General features: G+C 39.3%; 1 protein-coding gene across 6 annotated transcripts in view; it reads left to right on the top strand.

The window, feature by feature from the left end:
- BRWD1 (bromodomain and WD repeat domain containing 1) overlaps window positions 1-19,061 on the top strand; it is a 47,523-nt gene that overhangs the window by 9,565 nt on the left and 18,897 nt on the right. For 4 of the 6 annotated variants that reach the window (XM_053386728.1, XM_053386729.1, XM_053386727.1 and 1 more), the window contains exons 9-27: window positions 1,421-1,521; window positions 1,834-1,904; window positions 2,344-2,444; window positions 3,946-3,986; window positions 5,840-5,938; window positions 7,775-7,925; window positions 8,074-8,208; window positions 8,895-9,023; window positions 10,190-10,415; window positions 11,556-11,741; window positions 12,172-12,355; window positions 12,871-12,964; window positions 13,957-14,097; window positions 14,421-14,506; window positions 15,334-15,526; window positions 16,499-16,597; window positions 17,196-17,303; window positions 18,619-18,743; window positions 18,833-18,915. In XM_053386728.1, coding sequence (XP_053242703.1) covers window positions 1,421-1,521; window positions 1,834-1,904; window positions 2,344-2,444; window positions 3,946-3,986; window positions 5,840-5,938; window positions 7,775-7,925; window positions 8,074-8,208; window positions 8,895-9,023; window positions 10,190-10,415; window positions 11,556-11,741; window positions 12,172-12,355; window positions 12,871-12,964; window positions 13,957-14,097; window positions 14,421-14,506; window positions 15,334-15,526; window positions 16,499-16,597; window positions 17,196-17,303; window positions 18,619-18,743; window positions 18,833-18,915 — 2,353 coding nt within the window. Of the gene's footprint in view, window positions 1-1,420; window positions 1,522-1,833; window positions 1,905-2,342; window positions 2,445-3,945; window positions 3,987-5,817; window positions 5,939-7,774; window positions 7,926-8,073; window positions 8,209-8,894; window positions 9,024-10,189; window positions 10,416-11,555; window positions 11,742-12,171; window positions 12,356-12,870; window positions 12,965-13,956; window positions 14,098-14,420; window positions 14,507-15,333; window positions 15,527-16,498; window positions 16,598-17,195; window positions 17,304-18,618; window positions 18,744-18,832; window positions 18,916-19,061 lie in introns of those variants that run through there. The other 2 variants (XM_053386731.1, XM_053386732.1) reach the window with 2 other exon arrangements.

Genomic DNA, 19,061 nt, shown 5'->3' with positions numbered 1-19,061 from the left:
TGGACACTAATTTATAAGTTTTCTGTAAAATGAGTCAAAAGCTGTTTATCCCACTGTGAATTATTGGAGATTCGGTAAACAACCTGTATTTTGTTTTGCTTGTATCTTCAAATAAAATTATACAGTGGTACCTTGGTTTATGAACTTAATCCATTCCAGAAGTCCATTCTTAAACCAAAGCCGTACTTAAACCGAGGCTCGCTTTCCCTAATGAGGCCTCCCGCCACTGGTGCCCTTCCACCGTTCAGCTTCCGTTTGTAGACCGAGGTAAAGTTCGCTAAACGGAACACTACTTCTGGTTTTGTGGAGTTTGTATACTGAATAGTTCGTAAACAGGGCTGTTCTTAAACCAAAGTACCACTGTACTTTTAAACATCGATGAATATAAGTTTGGGAAATCTAAGTGAAATTGTTTACATATGAGCAGACTGTCAATTTTTGCAGCGTTCAGTACTAGATTAGTTTCCTCATAGAAGATTAAATGACAGGAAACTAATGCATATGTTATGCATCAGTTATGCAGCTTCCAGCTCAAAAGCTGTTGGCACAGTGGCAGTGCATGTGTTTTTCCAGGTGTTATAGCACTTGTACCTGGTTTTTCCACAACTCCCACCTGTGTGTATTCAGTAGCAGTGACACATGTACTACCGATTGATGTGTAAAGAAGTCCTTTATAGTGGCTGATAATACAAAAGCGTTCATTATGAGACTTAAGTAGTCAGTTCTAAGGTACAGTATTCACTGTCTCCTCTTGTACTAGTATTGTATTATCATGGTTTCATTTTTGTTTAGTTTTACTTTCTGATATTTTGCTCAGTTTTATTCATGCTCAGCTTTATTCAGTCACATTGTACATCATTATACTATGTCTTATTCTCATAGTATAACATTAGCATTGTATAAATTATGCATGGTGTATGTGTATTAATGCCAAGTAAATATACCGTATTTTTTGCTCTATAAGACTCACTTTTTCCCTCCTAACAAGTAAGGGGAAATGTGTGTGCGTCTTATGGAGCGAATGCAGGCTGCGCAGCTATCCCAGAAGCCAGAACAGCAAGAGGGATTGCTGCTTTCACTGCGCAGCGATCCCTCTTGCTGTTCTGGCTTCTGAGATTCAGAATATTTTTTTCTTGTTTTCCTCCTCCAAAAACTAGGTGCGTCTTGTGGTCTGGTGCGTCTTATAGAGCGAAAAATACGGTATGTCTGACAGGTTATCAGTTTATATCATGCTTGCTTTAAGTGAAATTTAACATTTGATGTTCAATAAAAATACTTTTGAATATTTTGTAGAAGATGCATTCAAAGGAAACTTGGCTTAAAAACTGAAAATAAATTTTAGACAGTGAATGTCACTGCATATTGTTATCTTGTTTCCTTTAAGATGCACAGTAACTTTCAATTGGTTTTAAACTTGCAGTTTAGTCCATTGGCCAAAGACTCAGTGCGCTACATGGCTTCCACAGGTGTTGATGGAACAATTTGCTTCTGGCAGTGGGATACCATGTCTATGAAATTCAAGTATGTAACCATCTTTAAGTTCTCATGATGCAAAGCATTTTAGTTCTGTCAGATCAAATTTTATATTGTGACATAGAAAATAAAGTGTGAGCTTCAAAACAGGTAATAGTCTATTGTTATCCTTTTCTTGAAAATATAAAGCAGTATAGAAATGAAATAAATAATACTGTTGAAGTAAGCAAAATAAAAATGATACTGCAACTGTTCTGCAACATATAGATGCATGAAGAAATTTGAAGCAGGCTGTATATTTGTGGAATTCACTGTACTTTTAAAAAAATGTATTTTTAAAACCTGTTTTTGTTTCTAAAGTAACCGGCCACTGAAATTCACGGAAAAACCTAGACCTGGAGTTCAAATGCTTTGTTCCTCATTTAGTGTTGGTAAGTATACATGCTAATGAAGCAGGTTGTTCTGTCTTCAGTTGAGAAACCATAAAGATTTTTATTTTACCTTTGCTAAAGCATGTAAATTAAAAGTATTACTTCTTACTGTGATGGTAACGTACCTTCTTCATATATTATACAGAATTCAGACTGTATGGCTTTACAAATTAAAAAGGTTTTAATTGAAGTAGAATACCTTTTTAGTTGTTAAGCGTTGATGGCTATGTAGTCATCATCATCTAGACATAGACTTTCAGTGTTATAATAAGTAGTTATATTAGTTCTAGAAATAATGAGTTGGGTCCAGATTAAGCTGGTTGGACTTCAGTCCTTTTGCAATCAGTGGGACTTAAGTGCAACTAACCCATTTGGATCCAATCCATATTTTTAGAGCTTTCTGCCTGTTAGCATTCTAAACGACTGTTTAAATTTTCAGGTGGGATGTTCTTAGCAACTGGAAGTACTGACCATGTTATCAGAATGTATTACTTTGGTTCTGAAACACCTGAAAAAGTTGCAGAGCTAGAGAGCCATGCTGTAAGTAATTCAGTGTTAAATTTAAATGAACTTCTCTTTACACACACACACACACACATACATACACACACATTGAAAGAAGCTGTTGTAAAATCTGACTGATGCAGACTTAAGACCTGATCTTAAAATCCAGGTTACTGCTGTTGACATAATTAGGAGGTGGAACAAATTGTACTGTTAACAGATTGGTTCTGTTAAAGGTTATGTGTGAACGTAAAACCTTAATCATAGCACAGTGGCCACCTTTTATACGTTCAGAATCTCAGCTTCATAAGTCAGGAAATGCAAGCTTCATGTACCCTTGCATGCAATGGCAGAAAAGCCAGAAAACCAAAGTTTAACTATAGCTTTCCATTGTGTCTGAACCAGGAAACAATGGTTAATTGCTTTTAAACAAGGCAGGATCGGGAAGCCATAATTTAAATTTGGAATATTATGTGTACCACTGGAAGCACCATTTCAAAAAGGATTATTTATTATTTAGTTTCTTAAATGTTTTATAAATATCTATACATTATAATGTTAAAATATTCATAAAGTATTCCACTCTAAGAGAGGGTACATAATTCACTGTACAACATACACAACCATAAGTAACCAGCACTAATCTTAAAACAATAAGCAGAGCACAATATTAGACAGCAAACGTAACAGCATGCAAATACCTGAATGAAGTCTTGACCTGATACTGGAAAAAAAATGTAGAGTTGGTGCCACATGAGCCTCAGACAGGAAAATGTTTATAGCTTGAGTGCTACCATAGAGAAGGCCTCCTCACATAATGTACAACTTCTAAAGGTGAGATACAAAGGAGAGCCTCCCTAGAAGGTGTTAATGCAGGCTGAACAGTGTACTGAGACACAGTCCAAATTCCACACCGTTTAGGGCTTTATAAATCATCAGCAACACTTTGAAATTAGACCAGAAAAGTATTTGTAGCCAGTGCATTTATTTTAAAACCTGTGTTGTAAGGCCTCTGTATGTCTTCCCACTTAGCAGCCTGGCCCCCATATACGGTAGCAACTGCAGCTTTTGTGTTGTTTTCAAAGGCCGTCCCATGTAGAAAGCATTACAGTAATCCAGTTAATGCAAGGTTACCATTGTGTAGTTCACTGGGGCACAAGAGCAGTAGGTGGTAATTACTCTCATGCTCAGTTTCCAGACAAATCTGGCTGACCACTTTGGGAAACAGGATGCTGGGGTCAATTAATGGATATTTGGACTAATGTAACAGGGCTCTTAAATTATTGGCCCTACTCATAATTCAACTGGAGAATAACCAATTCTTTCCTATACATGGACAGTCCCATTTGTTGGCATCCATCTGTCCCAGGAGACAGTGGAGGAGTGTGCCTTCGGGGGTGAATTCAAAACACTGGAGAGTTACAGTCCTTCATCTTTAGAATTAATATTCCTTTAATTACAAAACAGGAGTGGAGTGACTTAAGCATTTAATGGGCATTGTTTGCGTTCTGTTGTAACACAACTTTCTCTCTTGTAGGACAAAGTTGACAGCATTCAGTTTTCTAATAATGATGACAGGTATGTTACACTGAGAGATGCCGAGTGGAAAAACCAGTAAACTGGAGAGTCCTAAGAAAATCTAGCAATACTGTAAAACAGAAAAACAGTTTAGACCAGTATGGAACAGAATTCACATTGGAGTTGAACTCCCACCAGCCCATCTAGCATGGCCAGTGGTCAGGTATAATTTTTGAGCCCAACATCAGGAGTGTACGGGTTTCCCATCTTAGTTACAATGCAGACTTACATATAGACCAATGTAGAATTTTTAGTCCATTTCTTTCTCCGCACCAGTTCATAAGAAATTGCCTTATACTTAACTGGATGTTGCTAAACTCCTGGTTTCTTCACATTGAAGGTTCATTTTTTTCCTTCACAGCATGGTCTGATTTTTATATTATAAATCTTGAGGAATGTTATATTTCATGGCTTTTGGTAGCTTCAAGACAGCGTAATTGACCTAATAATGTTTTGGTTAATTGCTATAAATGCCTGATAAATTCCATGAAATGTTTTCCCCCTTTTTGTTCGTTTTCCTACAAGTCAAAGGTAGCAATTTTGCAAGGAATTAGAGGAGCATGACTTCAATGTCATTCACACAAAGTTACTTTGAGTGTAAGACAGGGTTAGGGAGCCTGTGACCCTCCAGATGTAGGGCTCTAGTTCCCATCATCCCAGACCATTGTGCTGTGAGGATGGTGCTGATGGGAGATGTAGTGGCACCCGCCCTGTGGAAGGCCCTCCCACTAGATGTCAAAGAGAAAAGCAACTACCAGACTTTTAGAAGACATCTGAAGGCTGCCCTGTTTAGGGAAGCTTTTAATGTTTAAGAGGTTATTGTATTTTGATGTTCTGTTGGAAGCCGCCCAGAGTGGCTGGGGAATAATAATAATAATAATAATAATAATAATAATAATAATAATTATTTTATTTTATTATTATAGCCCAGCAAGATCTGGAGGGCCACAGTTTTCCTGCCCTGGTTCAGGAAATAGTATGTGTATGAAGTCTTTTGATCACATATACTAGATTGGTGTAGGAAAGCACTGGATGTGCAGTTCTAAAAAGTCTAGAGATCCCTCCCAGCAACACTCATTACCAGACTGTTTTGCACCCTCCTTTAGTGTTTTTGCCAGCAATTGCCATCACTTCCCTCAGTGCAGTAACGTATGAACTTGATGCTCTTCTCTGACACCCATGCTTAGGCCCCACTCAGGAATTTTCTTTTGCTTGAGAGAAATCACACAAGTGAGATCTTTTGAGTGATTTCATGGAGCAAGTGGCTTGTTCATCTCTTAATGGGGCGTGGGGTTACCCTTCTCCTGAGAGTTGCCACTGCCAAGCTATGAATGAGGATGGAAATAATTTATAAAGTAGTGGATGAGGAAACATCATGGATTAGAAAGACCAGTGGGATTTTTGTGATTATGCCCTGTGGTACAGAAGACTTTCACTTTTTTCTATAAACTGCTCATGGCAGCTGTTTTCAGCTGGTACCCACAACACTCTTATCTATGGGCACCTCAGTTTTTTTTTACCAAAACAAAGCACAGAAAAAGATAATACATTGATTAGGGTGTTAGGAGGGTCTTGTATACATTTTGTTGTAACACAGCACTCTTTTACTCTGGAATGTGGTGGGGAGTTAGATTCACTTCCAAATTTTCTGATTGCAAAGCTGACTCTCTCCTGTGTCCTTGGGAAATGTGTTTGAACTGGTTGGAGGCAGCCTTTGGAGAATAGTGTTCTCCAGTCATACCATTTTTGTATATGCAGTATGCATATTTAAAACTTCTGAAAGGTGCCTCTTAAATCTGAACACTATGCTTATCTTTTATATGTCACATAGTATCTTTTAAACTTATGCCAAGGTTCATAAGTGGCAGCAGAGATGGAACAGCCCGAATATGGCGCTTCCAACAAGCTGAGTGGAAGAGTGTTTTGTTGGACATGGCTGACAGGCTATCTGGGTATGTGTAGTGTATTTCATTTATATGGGGTATTAGCATTAAGTGACTATGAAATTTACTGTATTATTGTAATATATAGTTACCTTGTTTAGTCGAATGAAAGCTTCTAAGTAGGGTGGGAGTGTAAAGCTTGTTTTTGTTGGAAAACAGTCATGAATATGTTTACCTGCTCTAGTGGTAAAGTGGTATATCTTGCAAGGAAGTATGCTTAGCTGCTCTAGTGGTAAAGTGGTATACCGTATTTTTCGCTCGATAACACGCACCTGACCATAGCACGCACATAGTTTTTAGAGGAGGAAAACAAGAAAAAGAAATCTGAATGAAACAGTGGATGTATCATTTTTGTGCTTCATGCTGTGGCCACAGACATGTGATTTGACGGTGAGTTTGGGGTAGCCCAATGCAAAAATCCTGAGAATCCATGTCGATCTGTGCTTTGTAACCACGTTTTTGCACCATTGCAGCCCCAGGCAACAGTGGGTGCATGATTTTTTTTTGGTGCAGGCTGTAGCCATGGACATGCTATGTGATCTGATGGTGAATCTGGGGTGACCCAATGCAAAGATCCTGAGGATTTGTGTGGATCCATGCTTTGTAACCACGTTTTTGTACCATTGCAGCCCCAGGCAACAGTGGGTGCGTGATTTTTTTGGTGCAGGCTGTAGCCATGGACATGCTATGTGATCTGATGGTGAATCTGGGGTGACCCAGTGCAAAGATCCTGAGGATCCATGTGGATCCGTGTTTTGTAACCACGTTTTTGCACCATTGCAGCCCTGTTTTTGCATCAGATCATTGCTATGTGATCTGATGGTGAATTTGGGGTGACCCAATGCAAAGATCCTGAGGATCCATGTGGATCCGTGCTTTGTAACCACGTTTTAAGTGGGGAGGGAAGGAAAAACATAGAAGGGACAAGGAGCACGAGAGGGGTGTGTGGAGAAGCAGCTGGCTAAGAATGCAAGAGAGGGGTTTAAAGGGGGGGGGAAAGGAAGGCAAAAGTCCCCCCCCAAGCCAGCCCTCTCTCTCTCTCTCTCCTGCATGTTTTCTGCTGCCTGCGAGTCCCTAGACGCAGCAGCAGCAGCACGGAGCACGGAGAGGAATTAGAGGGAAGGACGCTCTGCTTTCCCCTCTGCTTGCCTGGAGGGGAGGGGATTTGCCTGCCCTTTGTTCCGTTTGAGCAAACACAGTAACGAAACAGAAGAGGGTGGGCAGTAAGACCCTGAGGCAGAATGCAGGAAAGCAGCAGCCTCCTCTCCTCCCTGACGGCGCGATATGATTTTTGCCTGATTTTTGCCCCGTACTTGGGACAGTCAGCTCCAGGGACCACACATTCGCTCCATAACACGCACAGACATTTCCCCTTACTTTTTAGGAGAAAAAATCTGCATGTTATAGAGGGGAAAATACGGTATCTTGCAAGGAAGTTTTAGTCTTTAAACTGCTAGTGTGAAGTAGGAACACCCATCAAAGGAAAGGGAAGAACCACCCGGCTTCTGCTTGCTTATTTTCCTCATTTTCTGGCATCCTCTATGCTAATCTGACACAAACTTGAAAGCGCTGTTACTGCTTCATTCCGTTTCCAGAGCAAGGAGTGCCTGTCATTTTCTAGCACACCAGGGTAATTGATGCTGCTGCTCCTGCTCTAAAATGTTTGTTTCAATCTTTTCTGTAAACAGATTCCCAATATAATCTGACACTTGCGTTTCAAGAAGCTTAAATTTAAATTTTCACTTGAATAGTTTGTTAGATCTCTAGATAAATACTTTGTTTAACTTTTTTAAAAAAATGTTAAAAATTCTAATGTATTGAAATGGTTTAATTTATTTGCAATAGTGATTTGTCTTCAGAAGAGGACAGATATATGAAGCCTAAAGTGACCATGATAGCTTGGAGTAAAAATGATAAGTTGGTGGTTACTGCTGTGAACAATCATCTGCTGAAAGTGTGGAATTCTTATACTGGGCAGCTTCTTCATGATCTCACAGTAAGCACTGATTCAGAATGTGGCATTTTATATAAACATAGATCAAATATTGTATTCTACATTCAGTCTTTTAAAATAAGAATTCCAGCTAAAATAAGAATTCCAGCTAACTTCAAATGTAACATCTCTTTCTACTCCTATTCCAAAGGGACATATGGATGAAGTGTTTGTTTTGGAACCCCACCCATTTGATTCCAGGATTATGTTGTCTGCAGGCCACGACGGGAACATTTTTATCTGGGATATAACAAAAGGCATTCAGATAAAACATTATTTTAACTTAGTAAGTATTATTAGTCTTCAATCAATTTGTGTTCATTTTTCCATTATGTTAGGTATTTATCCACTTGTTTGAACTACTGTGACAAAGAGCTACATAACTTATTGTCTCCTCTACTTACGAATGCGATCCATTTCGGGGTGCCATTCGCAACCCGAAAAGTCTGTAAGTAGATACGACACTTGATCTTAGCCAAAAGGCCGAGAAGCGATTGAAAAGTCCGTAAGTAGAGCACTGCTACTGCGTGTGCACGAAGCGCAATAGAGTGCTTCTGCGCATGCGTGAAGCACGCGCGGCGAACCCGGAAGTAAACACTTCCGGGTTTGCTGCATTCGTAACCTGAAAAGCTGCAATGTGAAGCAAACGTAACACGAGGTATGACTGTAGAATTAAAAACGCCTTGTACAGCATTTATTTAAACACTGGCCTTTTGTTATTTGCTATCATAAGTCTCTTGAATATTATAGTTGTTTCTAGTTCTAAAATTGGTGTTCTGTTTCCTATTGGTATTTTTTTGCTGTGTGCCAAATTATAAAATTAAGATATTCATATAGACTAACATAGTGCACTGTAGTAAGTGGCAAGTGTTGCTTGTTGTTCATGAAGGAGACACTTTCTCTAATGAAACATTTGTCAATTGACTGCTTTAAAAATATCAAAATACTTGTAAGTTCTGTGTTGTTATTCAGATTGAAGGACAAGGACATGGTGCTGTCTTTGACTGCAAGTTTTCATCAGATGGACAACACTTTGCCTGTACAGATTCTCATGGGCATCTATTGATATTTGGCTTTGGTTGTAGCAAACCTTATGAAAAGGTATTTTTTCAGTCTTTCTCAATTATCATCCCTAGAAAAATTAGTAGTGTTAATAAATGTATCTCATATTCAGCCTTTATTTCTTTTGAGCTTGTTGATTTCTGCTTCATGTGTACTGTATGGTATAGACAATCAGTCTTTGGGCCCACTTCCAGTGTAACCTTGATTGTTGGGACAGTGGATAAGCTTGAGTGCTTCCTTCTCTTCTTGCAAACCTTGCTTGAGAGGTGTGTCTCTGATTTGTTAAATCAATTTCTTGTTCTGTCCAAAACAGGAAGTGGCATTTGAGTGCTGCCTACAAGCCTAGTTTCCAATCCTGCTTTACAGCCATTGATTATTTGATTAAATCACATGTCACTGGTTTGGTTAGCTTCAGAAACTGTGGTTTCTAATTGAAATCTGCTTTTAAACTGAGCATATGCGCCAGAGTGAAGGGGATGAGGAATTGCTCAAGCTCATTACTTATTTATGCTTCAACAAACCGCAGTGTGTTAAAGCTGCCGAGTTACATTTGAATCAAGCCTCAGTCAACTAAAGCTTCATTTGATAAATGTGTTAAGATAAAATTTAATCAGAGGGGTTAAGACAAGGGCATGCTAAAAAATAAAGATCATTTTGATTTTTGAATAAAGTACCGAACTGTTGAGGTTTTAGCTAGTCAGTCTGGTATTGTTCCAAACTTACCAAATCCAGTATGGTTCCTCATGCTGAACCTATATTCTGCAGTTCTATACAAAATTGTCACCCTATTTGTTAAAAATACACTGTCTCGTGGGATATTCAGAAAATAATATTCAACTGGGAATTTTGTTAATGGATAACATTGTATTTCATGGAGTTAAAACTTGAAAAAAGGCGCTACAAAAAACAGAATGGAGGAGGAGGAGAACTCCTACTAGGTGTTAGAAACATTGGTTTGGGAAACAACATTGAGTAAACTGTTTTAGCTCAATGAAAATAAGACCTATGAAGACCCTCTGCTTCTGAGGAAGTCCAGTGTGTTTGAAACATATTGGCTGTTCCTCATAAAACTAATTACAGCATTCTGGCACCAACTGGAGGCCTGCCTCACCCTTCATCCTTCTGGTGTACTCAGTTTACTATAGTATTTAATGTCATTTTCCTCCCTGCAAAGTTGATTATATTTAAGTTTCATTTCTTTCTAGATTCCTGATCAGATGTTCTTCCACACTGACTACCGACCACTGATTCGAGATTCTAACAATTATGTCCTAGATGAGCAGACTCAACAGGCTCCTCACCTCATGCCCCCACCATTCTTGGTAGATGTGGATGGAAACCCTCACCCAACAAAATACCAGCGGTTGGTACCAGGAAGAGAGAATTGTGCAGATGAGCATCTGATTCCTCAGCTGGGATATGTAGCAACAAGTATGAATGGCAGTCTTCCACCTCTAACTTTGATCTCATGATAACACAATACAATCCATACTGTAGTCTTAAGTAGTTATGGTGTTTTGTTTAGGGTATGCTATGTTAGTTATGCCTTCAACAAACACTTTTTGGATTTTTTTGTTTTGTATTGTGCATTGGTTAACAATGTTGTTTCTTAATACTCAGTGCTTTCCTTTTGAAAAGGAATCAGGTCTTAAAAACAGACAACTTTATTTGTTGATATCTAAGACGGTATTTCTTAATCATTTACTTGAGATCTCGGGTAGAAAATCAACCAAGATATAAAATTTTCTAGTGCATTATTTTGCTGCAGAAATTTTTCCATTTCCTAAATTCATTAGTTGCAATGAATGGATGCCAATTGAAAATAAATATTGGACAGTGGACAGTTTAAGCTTATTGACTAAATACAAGTAAAATTAATATGCTAATTGGATCACTCTCTAGGGCAGGTTTCCTCAAACCTGGCTCTCCAGATGTTTTGAGACTACAGTTCCCATCATCCCTAACCACTGGTCCTGCTAGCTAGGGATCATGGGAGTTGTAGGCCAAAAATATCTGGAGGGATGAGTTTGAGGAAGCCTGTTCTAGGGCGTTGAAGCTTTTCTGATGCAAACTCAAGAAATTCCAGTTCAAAACTCTCTGGAAAACCCATATCACTGCTTGAGATAGTTTTTCAAGTTCTGAAGTAGGCACCAATTTAGATTGCTCTCCAAAATTATAAGAAAAAGGGTTAGGTATGGCCAAGGATACTTTCTCCTGGCTTTCTTTTTAAACTAGTGCATATAAGTTCTAAACTGTGCTTTTGAACTCTGGAATGTAAAAAGCAGCTTGGAGATTCTGGAAGGCACCTTCTAAGCAAGAGTCTTAAGGAGGAAATTGAGAGCTTTTAGCATCTCTAGATCCTAGCCATGGCTGCTAAAGACCTCCGTTTCCCATTTATTCAGCAGAGTATTGACTCATTCAGAATGACTGAGAGCAGGCAAAAAAATAACAACATAAAATGTAGAGGATTTTGTATTTTAAGAGATTGGTGAGAATGGGTTCAATATTCTGACAGTTGTTCTTAATTCTGAAATTGCTAAATGTGTGTGCTTTTCATTTAAATTTTGTAAGGTGATGGAGAGGTCGTGGAGCAAGTAATAGGTCAACAAACTGCTGACCAGGAGGAACCGGCTTTGGAACCTAGCATACTTGATGGCATGATTAGACATTTACAGCAACAGCAAGACCAAAGAATTGGTTCAGATCAAGACATGCTTCCACCTGGGCCACAAAATGGAGATGAAACAGCTAGAAGAGGTCAGTGCTTGCTTTGAAGATTAGAGGGAAATTATAAACTTTTGCTGCTTACTAGTATCTCTGACATAAAACATACTGATGTATCATGGTATCACATTACAGGTCAAAAAGCCAATTTGGGACACCCATCTTGTCTCTCACAAAATGAGAAATATGGCTGTCTCCATAGTATCATCTCTTTTATATAACTTCCTCCCCTTTGAAACATGACTTGATGCCTATCATTACTGTTTACTCCACCTTTGGAAGTTACTAATTTCCAGCTAGAATGTGTAGATATTTTGTAGTAAATACATAAATCTCTTGGGTCATCCAGAAGAGTACTTGGTCTGAAATCTACCATTATTCAGTAGAAGATGCAACATGCCAAAGCTATTTACTGCTGGAATGTTTTTACTTCGTGTATTTTATGAATATCTCTTTCCTTTAGATTTCCGGAGGCCAAGCTCTGATATCCAGTCCCCTCCTAATATTGGCCTGAGACGTAGTGGTCAAGTTGAAGGTGTGCGCCAGATGCATCAGAATGCTCCAAGGAGTCAGATCGCTACAGAAAGAGACCTCCAGGCTTGGAGACGGAGAGTAGTTGTTCCAGAAGTGACACCCAGTATATTTAGGTGTGCAGGCTTACTGAACTAAAGATTGTTATGGAAGCAAGTTATAAGTATTCATACATTTAATTAAAAATTTAGGCATTTGAGAAATATTTTTTCACTTGGTTTTAAAGTATCATTTCCTGAAGACATCATTTGATCAGCATAAACATACTGTTTCTGGTCTGTTTACTACCAGTTTATTCCCTTGCCATAACTTTAGAATCCAGTTCTCTTGTAACCTTTCATGTTCATACTATTAACTCTAGATTAGAGCCTCTGGGCAGGAGCTATAACACTGCTGTTCTACATGCTACTTAGTTTTATTTCTGTTCTGCTTCTCATCCAGTCACTGCTGCCAAAGACCAGCATTAATTGAAACACTAGCCTGTCATTTTTACATAGCATAAAACTGGTGTATACATGCATCAGCTTTCCTTCAAACCAGAGTTAGCAACAGAACTGTATACTGTAAGTACTTTACCTTTCACTGATGTGATTCTGCTTTGTCTGACAACTGTTTAAAATGCATTTTTCAGAAATCAAATGGAGTATAGGGTTGCAAAAGGAGAAGAAGAGAAACGCATATATACAATGGAACAAAAAAGGAAGTTATATCATTCATCAGAAAAGGTAGGAAATGTAAAATATAGAATGTCTTATGAGTAACATGAGGGTTCACAGGTTGTTACTCAGAGAAGAGATTTGAATGCAATAGAACTGTGTGCAAAGCTTGTTGAGTGACAGAGTTGCAGCAGTGAATGTACAGTGGTACCTCGGGTTACATACGCTTCAGGTTACAGACTCCGCTAACCCAGAAATAGTACCTCGGGTTAAGAACTTTGCTTCAGGATGAGAACAGAAATCACGCGGCAGCAGTGGGAGGCCCCATTAGCTAAAGTGGTGCTTCAGGTTAAGAACAGTTTCAGCTTAAGAACAGACCCCCGGAACGAATTAAGTACGTAACCAGAGGTACCACTGTATACATTATTTCCTCAAATCTCTTCTATGCTCTTAAATGACTTCTTCACATTTCAACCAGGAATAAATGTTAGAGTCCCTGGCATCTCCAGTTAGGACTGGGAAGGACCCATATATGGAACCCTGGAGAGCTGCTGCCAGTCAGAGTAGGCAGTGCTGAGCTAGATGGACCATGGGTCTGATTCTGTCCAAGGCAGCTCCATCTGTTCTAATGTAGATACAATAAAAGCGAAAAGAGATGATAGCACTCAAACACCTGAAGGACTGTTGCATAGGTTGCTTGTTCTTTGCTACCTTAGAGGGCAGGAGTAGATCAAATTGACCTAAGTTACAGGGTAAATTTCAGTTGAATATTGGTAGAAGCTTTTTGACACTGGTTCAGTGGAACCAGTTGCCTAGAAGGCTTGTAGGTTCTCCCATGTTAGAGGCCTTCAAGCAAAGTTGGGGGGTGCCCTGGCTCTGGATTTCCTACATGAGCAACTGGCTAGACTAGATCACTACAAAGCCTCCTCTATGATACTGTGACTACTTGAATGTTTTTCACCTAGAATTTGACAGATTAGGTTCCTTGTATCTCCTTTCCAGTAATTTGTAATGCATACTTCCACCTCTAACTTGGCTCTTCTTTAATGGTCCTAATTCAGAGTGACTCAGAAGATTCACTGATACAATCCAAGAGAAGGCTTTATAGACGCAAATATGCTTCGTATCAAGCACGGAATAAGATTGAACAATCTGATTCTTCTAGTGAAGATGGAGATGGAGGTTCAGGATTCATTGAACAGGTGACTGCTCCGATTTCATGTTAGTAATTAAAACTATCAGAAATTCTGATTTCCATTTGTTTGTTTTCAAAGCCCTAGCTTTTACCAACAAACGCAGGGTAGATACAATTAGTATCACTTAGATACAATTAGCAGAGCCCCCTTCAGTGGAGATAATAAGTAGGAAGCTGACATTTCAGTGATGCATTTTATTGTGTTGTACTATGTAATCAGTTCTTTCTTAAATATCGTTTTCTTTTGTTGTAGTTTTGTAAATCTTCAACCTCGTGGTGATATAAGAGAAAGAATGAACAACTCTAAACATTTTCCCATTTTTAATCTAGGAGGCAGAAGAAAGTGATGGGATGAATTTGTCTTCCCATGAGGAAGAATGGAAGAGTGACAGCAGAACCAACAGTGATAGTTCCAGGTAAAATCTGTTTCAAGTATCAGTTTGTGATGTTTGTGAGCCTTGGCAAAACTACATTTTTCCTTCTGAAAGTAACTTTTATGGGGGGGGGGGAGATTATTTGTGATGCAAGTAGATGATGTGCTGGAAATAATGCTGTTTGGTGTTTAGCAGCAAATTAAGGGACGCTGAAAAGTCAAACTTCCCAGATTATTAGATTTTAATTAGTACCTTGCAGTACAGTGGTACCTCTGGTTACAAACGGGATCCATTCCAGAGCCCAATTCGCAACATGAGCAGAACGCAACCTGAGCAGACATGAGCAGAACGTGATTCGCTGCTTCTGCGCATGCGCGTCACATAATTTTGAGCTTCTGCGCAAGTGGCAAAACCCAGAAGTAACCCTTTCCGGTACTTCCGGGTCGCCACGGGACGCAACGTGAAAAGATTTAACCTGAAGCGTCTTTAACCCGAGGTATGACTGTAATATCAATGATACACCCTCTATACTGGGATGTTTCTGTGTACTCTGGTGGAAAAAGGGAGAGAGAGGCTATCTCTTCTGCAAACTGTGTTCAGAGCACCAGGAGATGTACTGCCAAGAAGAGGGGAGAAATTGCCCCCTCTTTTAGAACTCTATGGTTCCTCATTGTAGTTTGAATGTTTGAAATTCTATGTACGTGACTTTATAGTGTGCCAGTTACAGAACTACTGTTGAAATTAACATTGTCAGCTCTGAATAATATCCAACAAACTTTAAAACTAGTTCAAGTGCAGTCAGTTCTGAGCTAGTAGAGATCTCTAACTTGGCTGTGTGTGTTTCCCCTCCCCCTCTTCCCCCCGCCCAGTGACTCTTCAAGTGAATATTCTGATTGGATTGCTGATGCAGGGATTAACCTTCAGCCTCCTGTAAGAAGCTCTCGGTGCAAAACTATTAAATACTGTAGTTCTTCTGAAGATGAAGTACCACTAGGAAAAATGTCTACGCGAAAGAGAAAGAAAAAAAGACGGAAAAAATACAAACCAAAACAGCATGAGGAGGTAGTGATTCTGGTTTTTGTCAGTTTTTAGATACACCCAATCAGTTAATGTGATTTAGATTTTTCCCCCATGCTTTGAAGACATTCTAAAAGTTATTAGTGTATTTTTATGAACAGAAGAGCACAGGAGCATTTCAATCCATGACATGAATATTGTAATGTCCTTGTTGATTCATAATGTTATTCCAAACCATGGCTTAGCTTGAACAAGGAAACATGCTTAAAGGTAATTGCAGCCCTATTTAAAGTGGGCCTATCCACAGTGATACAAACTTTGGTTACAGCCAGGTAACACTGCTGCAGGGATGAGGATCCTGTGGCTCTCCAGATGTCACTGGAGTCTTCCCATCAGCCTTAGCCAGATTGGCAAATGGTCAGGGTTGTTGGGGTTAAGTCCAGCAACAAGTTGGTTTGGAAAATTTACCTGGTGCAGAAGGATACAGCCAGAGCACTTGTGGGAGCTGGACCTTGATATCTTATAAGACCTATTCTGTATCAGTTGGCTGACGGTTCATTTCTGGGACCATTTCAAGAAGCAGCTTTTTGTCTTCTAAGTTCTAAATGATTTGAGACAACATTATCTGAAGCGTCACCTACATCTGTAAGAGCCTGCTTAAGCATTAAAATCAGGAGACCCTACTTTCTGGTCTGCCTTTGAGACCTGTTAGATGGATGGAATAGAAAGGTTAGGGCTTGCCCTGCACCTTTGGCACTCCCTCTTCAGGGATTTGCAAATGACCTCATCTCTGTAAAAACTCTGAAGTGTCCTTTATTCAAGGCTGTTATTGGCTGAATTGTGCTGTACTTGGGGGGGGGGATAATTAGCTGCTTATGGGGGTTTGTGTTTTGTTTTGTTTTCATGTGACTTAGAAATTTGTAAGCTGCCTTGAAAGACAGATTAAAAACCTTTTAAATAAATTAGCAGTCATAACGCTGTGTTATAATTTGGGTAATCCTTTATAATGATGCACAGGTGAATGCACCCCAGCAGTCCTGGGAAGTTCAGCCTCCTGATTGGATAACAGATGTCAGACTCCGAAGGTCTCCTTTTGTTCCACAAATGGGTGATGAGGTAAGGGAATTTACACTGAATCTAAGCTTGATCTGGTAAAAGTAGCATAGCTAGCCTCAGTCCTGTGATTTGCTATGTCTTGGAAAAGTAGCCATCATCCACAAGTAGCAAGCTATGCTGTGGTGGTGTTCTCTTGCAAGGAATATTTAGCTTTTAAAACTACAAAAAGGAGCAGCCACCTAAAAAACAAAAGCAAAAAACAGAAAACAAGCTTGGATTGGGTACTAGCATGCCAGGCCACATGCCCAGCTTTCCCCATTCTGTCTTAAAGGGTTTCTGGACCTTGAGGCAGAAGCGACATGACTTGTTTGCATGTACAGCTGATGTGAATAGCGGCATATCATAATTGGTCCTTGTGCTCAGCTTTATGCTGTGAATGGAAGGAGGAGAGTGTAGGAGTGGCTGGTTTCCTTTTCCCTCTTTCCATTCGACTTGGATGACTATGCAGTTTTGGCATGGGGAATTGGTGAGTGAAACAGCCAGTGGGTAGCCAACCCCCTGTTAATGTAGCTAGCCTTGTAAGTAAATAGTGAAAATGTTTCTCAGTTAAATTAATTTTGAATTTCATTTACTGATTTAAAAAATTCATTTTTGTTAGGCAATATATTTTCGACAAGGCCATGAAGCCTACCTTGAAGCAGTGAGGAAAAGCAATATTTGTCAGCTGAATCCTCAGAAGGAACCATGGAGAAAAATGGTTCTTAGGGTAAGACTGGTTTAGCATGGGTATTTGCATGCTACAAAGTACTTTACAATTCTTCTCATTGGTCCCTTAAAGGAACCAGTAAAGTAGGCAAGGATGAGGCAGAGGTGAGCCTAGTGAACTTCATACATGAGTTGTAGAGCCGGAAATGTTTCAGAAAATGGGCAACCCAAATTATGAAAGGGTTGGAGTAAGTTACCTTCTTAGTAAAGGTTAGAAAGTTTGGGGCTTTTTAGTTTATAGCTCAGGAAGACTTTGTTGCTTGAGCAAGCCTCAGCTGGAACCTGAAGTCCTTTATAGTCCTTCCTGTCTGAGAGGATACAATGGCCAACCTGGGCAGAGTCAGTCCAATTTCACAGCAAAATGAGAAGGCATTTCAGATCTGCTTTACTTAGAAGTAAGCCCCACTGAACTCTCTCGGACTTACTTTTGAGTACTCATGCACAGGTTGCACTATACATCTTAAAATAGGTAGCCCTTTTGGCAAGGGGCTACTCAGAAACACGGTTACACAAATTTATGGTGTGACTGTACATTGAATATTGTTTACAGTTCTGGTCACTTCCCTTAAAAAAAGACAATGTAGAGCTAGAAAAGGTCCAGAAAAGGGCAACCAGATGGATCAAGGGAGGTGATAATGTATATTTTAAAATCAATATAGGGAAAGTTTGATTAGAATCCAAAGAACCACAAGCAGGAAGAAAATGGCGGTGTTCCACTGCAAGGTGTAAAATAGTCCTTCCATAAGTGGAAAACACCTGCTGCACCTTTGGATTTAATATCTCTGCCTTCCATTTTCCCCTGAAGTACATTTATCTTAATCTGTTCATTTATAGAAACAGAATTATGCCTGTGCTTTTGAAATGGCCAGTGTAGCAGAGGATTGACCCTTAGGAAGCTTAAGCACTTGGAAATGACTACAGGTTACATAGTGTTTTGCTTCTAGGGTTGGGGAAGGGCCATAGATCAGTAGAGCACCTGCTTTTCATGCAGAAGGTCAGTTTCAGTCCCTGAGATCTTCACGTAGGGCTGGGAGAGAATTCTAGAGAGCCACTGCCAGTCCTTGTAGATAGTAGTGAGCTAGATGGTATGACTCTGTTCCTATGATTTGAGTTTTGAATAAGTTGCCCAGTGGGAAATCTAGTAAAATATACCTATCAAAAATCTAAACTTTGGGTTGTTTTTTTGTAAGGTTATGAACTGTCTTAAGTTTGTGTTATGCGCATTGCTGCTGGACTTTGTTTCTATTCACACTTCATATACTGTGAATAATTGCACTATTATTAATGGGATTCTTTATTATATGTCCATCTGTTAGGAACAAGAATTGGTAAAAATTGTTGGGATACATTATGAAGTTGGGCCTCCTACACTATGCTGCCTTAAGCTTACCCTTATGGATCATATTACAGGACAGCTTCTAGACAAATCATTTTCCCTCAAGTATGTATTTTTTTACCCTTTTTTAAAAAAATGCATAATGCAGACAGTCTGTATACATTTGAAGACTAAGTTTTAATTTTTTCTCCTAGATACCATGATATGCCAGATGTTATTGACTTCCTTGTGTTAAGTCAGTTCCATGATGAAGCACGACAAAGGAACTGGCAACCTAGTAAGTCTATTTTTGTAATACTGCCATACCCATGTGCCACCAAGCATTGAAACTAGGAAAAAATGAAAGACAATTTAGAACGATTTGCTAGCTGAATCATGGGGTGGTTTGTTGTTATGATTGTAGGTTATTTCTTTATAACTGAT

This window comes from Podarcis raffonei, chromosome 4 (genome assembly GCF_027172205.1).
Source record: "Podarcis raffonei isolate rPodRaf1 chromosome 4, rPodRaf1.pri, whole genome shotgun sequence".
Taxonomy (NCBI): Eukaryota; Metazoa; Chordata; class Lepidosauria; order Squamata; family Lacertidae; genus Podarcis; species Podarcis raffonei.
This window is presented reverse-complemented; position numbering and strand designations above follow the sequence as displayed.